The sequence below is a fragment of the Austrofundulus limnaeus genome, unplaced genomic scaffold, assembly GCF_001266775.1.
Source record: "Austrofundulus limnaeus strain Quisiro unplaced genomic scaffold, Austrofundulus_limnaeus-1.0 Scaffold33, whole genome shotgun sequence".
Lineage (NCBI taxonomy): Eukaryota > Metazoa > Chordata > Actinopteri > Cyprinodontiformes > Rivulidae > Austrofundulus > Austrofundulus limnaeus.
In genome coordinates, this window is record NW_013952435.1 from 42281 (window position 1) to 46412 (window position 4132).

The following is a 4132-nucleotide window of genomic DNA, read 5'->3' on the forward strand; positions in this document are numbered from 1 at the left end:
CAGCTAAATGTATCAAAAGCATGTCTACTGTATGTGATATTAGAATTTTCTGAGACAATGAATTTTGGTTTTTCATTTTTTTCCTATTGAGGTTTTTATTTACTAGAATTTTTGGACAAAAAAATCGCAATATATCGCAATATATCATCTTGCTTACAGTATCGCAATATATCGGGATATATCGTATCGTGAGTTGTGACCCCTCTGTCATGATATGTATCGTATCGCCAAATTCTTGCCAATACACAGCCAAAGCTGATAATGTTTAATATTGATTTCCTGCTTGTTGCCGTTTGTGTTTATAGTTTGTGAGTTTGTGTAATATCAGTAAATATCGGTTATTGGCTTTATCAGCAATATTAATATCAAATATCGATATCGGCTGAAATTTTCATATCGGTGCCTCTAGTATCAATGTTTTCTTACACCTCTTTGAAATACTTGCTTCTCTTTGTGCACAATACAAATATTCTGATTAACAGCTTCAGAAATTAAAAAATGGATCACATGAATGCTCACTTTATGCATTTAATGTTTTGAATAACTTTTGTTATCTAAGTGAGCTAGCACACATTTCACTGAGACAACAGCTACTAAAAAGATAAATCTAACATTACCTGTATTTTCATCCAAGTTTCTAAACTGAAACTGTTCATTAAACTTTTTCAAAAGGTGATAAAAGAGGCAATGCTGAACTCTAATTACCACCATTAGGTGCTGAAATAAACTAAACTAGCTGCCTTGGCTAAATGAGGAAAAAACACACTGGGTGAGGTGAAAATTGGCTTTATGTGTGTAATTTGTGTTTATTCTTCTGTGTTAGAGAGTTTTGGCCGTTTTTATTCTCAAAAGGCAGGAACAGCTTCTCATTAACGTGATCAATCATGTGAGTAACACAATTGCTGCGTCAGATCCGATTACCAATAGGTGCTTCCATCTGCGCTAAAGTATCCAAAAAAGCAACCTTTGTGTTAACGTAAAGCAATTTCTTCACAGATGAATAATTTAGATCAGGGGTCTGCAACCTTTACAATCAAAAGAGCCATTTCTGCTACTGATACAGTAATAAAACGTGTCCAGAGCCGCAAAATAAGCTACAACTGTGATTATCAACTGGTGGTCTGTGGCCCTTTTCAAGGCCTTATCTGGAACTTTTACGGCCAGTGGAGGTGACATTATAAAACTAAAAAAGATACTGCGAATTTTATTTTTTATTATTATTATTTTTACCGATCAGGACAAATAAAAAGACTATACTCATGTTAACAAGAAAAATACTTTATATAGTGTATACCNCCCTCCTCCTTCACGACTGGACCAAAATGCATGACTACTGTCTCCAACCACCAGTCAGAGAAGAACAGACACAGAGGGAAACAGCGACACAGACAGAGGTACAGTAAAAGAAAAGTCAATAAGCAGGGTTTGTACATTTTATTATYAGCTGAGCTGTGATGAAAAGAAAAAAACCGTCAAATACTGTGAAACCGGTGAAAATGTTGAAAATACTGTGATATAAAATTTTGATCATATCGCCCAGCTCTAGTAGGCATATTAATTAAAGTTATAAAAATTAGTGTTATTTTGATTAAAATTTATTTTTATTTAACCAGGCAAGCCCCGGTGAGATTGCAGATCTATTTTTCAAGGGAGGCCTGGACCTGAACGCAATTTATTTATGTTTTTGTGTTGCGGGGGAAACCGGAGTATGCGGAGAAAACCCACAGAAGCATGAGGAGAACAAGCAGACTCCAAACAGAAAGACCCCAGGATTGAACCCAGGACCTTGTTGCTGTGAGGCGTCGGTGCTAACCACTGAGCCGTCGCACTTTATTCATAAAAGGAACAAACTGTTAATATTTAAAGTACCTGGTTCCGCCGAAAAGAATGATGCGCTCTCCGACCATACAGCAGCACTGACGCCTCCTCGGACACGGGCCTTTCCCCTTCGGCTCCACTTTCTTCCAGGAGAAAGCTTCTGCAACGGAAAATCCCAGGATTAGTTCACAGAGAGGAGGAGGAGCAGGCAAAATATAATAAATAAATATCTCATCTACGGGTCACTTAAATTAAATAAACGTTTAAAGAATGTTTCAAGCCCCTTTTGTTGAGCAGAAAATACAAAAAACATGATTCTGAGTGGAAAAGCCTTATATTGTTGTTATTTTTCCCATGAGCTAGCAAAGCTTTCTTTCTTCTCCAGCTGGTAAAACTTAATGTTTAAATACTGTCTCTATATGATGTCATCAAAAAAATCCTCATTAGAAAACCCTAAAAACAGGATTCAGACCAAATAACAACAAGTTATTTACTTGTTGTTGTAACGGTTCCCTCAGCTCAGTTAAAAACCAAGGTTAAAAAGTATGTAATTTGGAGTGATGTGTCATTTATAAACGTGTGTTTTTGGACACACAACAACAGGACAAAGCTCAGAGGCCCTCTTCTCTTCGATCACGTCACAGAATCAATAACATTAAATAACTGGTTTGGCTGAACTGAACGAGTCCTGAAGGTCAGGAGCAAACACAAAGCCTCTGCAGAGCTGAGTCACAGAGCGAGCCGAGGACGATGAAGCTCCGCTCTTCAGGCTCCATATAAGCATCACTCCGTCCTCTATGGCAACAGAACACAGATAATCACTACTGTGATCAAGGTGCTGCCATCTAGTGGACAGAAACCATCCTTCCCTCTGCTAAATAAAAACCACTCATCACTCAGGTCACTTTTTACCAGGATCTAAATCTAATCAAACTGAACGCACAGCTGTTGTTTGGTTTGTTTTGTTTGGATAAACCACAATAATCTGTCTCTAAAGTTTGATTAATTAACTGTTATGTATCACATGTGTATTGCTGGGTTGCAGATGATGTAGTATTGATGTCATGAAATGCAGACGGGGGCAGGAAGTAAATGAAGCCATGTTTCCTTCTGTTGATTCAGCGTCAAAATGTCTGAATTCTGTGCCGTGTTCAGTTGTCGCAGCCGCTCAAATCAGAGGAAATATCGACGTTTTATTCAAGTTCTGAAAGTGCTGTGTCACAAGGGAGTTAAATTTAAAAAACTTGCAGAAAAAAATAGGACAAAAGTGGATCAAAACTCTACGGCTAAAAACAGGAGGTGTGGAAACGAACGGTTTGCAGCGACCGTTTTCTAACAGGTCAGGATCGTATCGTTTTAAATCACATTGTCAGATATTTTCCTGGACAGTTACTTGAATTTACAGAAGCTAAATAAATTATTCGCAAGTAGATCCAAGCACATAGAAATAACAGCAACTTGTTAGCGTTAGCGATAGCATTGTTATCATAGGCTAACTTGTTAAAATAACTCACCCAGGCAGAAACAAGTCAACAGACATTTAAAGTTTCTTTGGATCCTAAATGTTTGACCCAACCTGAAACTAAATAATTGTAGCTTCGAGGCTTTTGAAAGCGTTCATTTGGCTCATTGTAGCCTGTAACATGAGGTCTGCAGCACCAGATAGTTTATGTTGATTATCTCTTTTTTTTATTAAGATAATATAAATCATATCCTAAATGTACGCTATTTTTTTTTTTTTGCGATATCTTGTCTGCGCCAGTCCATTTAAGGCATTAGTGTACTCGCTGTGACCCATTTCGCTGTGTTTTGAACCAAAATCAGAATCAGATCACTTCCTGCCCCCATCTGACATTCAGGCGTCATCCGGGTCATGTGACTGCAGCCCAGCAATAATGTGTATTTTTTTTCTTTTATTTATCTTTCTTTACTCTATCTCTCTCCTGTAGTGAGCTGCAGTAAAGTGAAAATTTCCCCACTGTACGATCAATAGTTTTATCTCATCTCATCTTATCTTATCTGAGGTTTTTGTTTGTTTGCTTTTGGCCCAGATGGGAAACCAGTTTCACTCTCTGAATAATGAAAAAGTGAGATGTAAACAGTGATCATAGATGAATTCCAGGAGCAGAAACATCTCAAAGCGCTGCCAAACCACAGCAGAGCTTTACAGAGAAATCAAACGATCAAATTTAAAGCTTTTTAAAGCTTTTTAATGCCAATTTAATGCTTTATAATGCCAATTTAATGCTTTTTAATACTTTTTAATGCCAATTTAATGCTTTTTAATACTTTTTAATGCCAATTTAATGCTTTT

At 37.1% G+C, this 4132-nt stretch overlaps 1 protein-coding gene across 1 annotated transcript in view; it reads right to left on the reverse strand.

Annotated features, from left to right (window-relative positions):
* klhdc3 (kelch domain containing 3) overlaps window positions 1-4132 on the reverse strand; it is a gene marked incomplete in the record, with an annotated part of 44806 nt that overhangs the window by 27940 nt on the left and 12734 nt on the right. Inside the window, 1 exon segment of the mRNA XM_014005895.1 lies at window positions 1870-1978. Within this exon segment, the coding sequence (XP_013861349.1) occupies window positions 1870-1978 (109 nt within the window).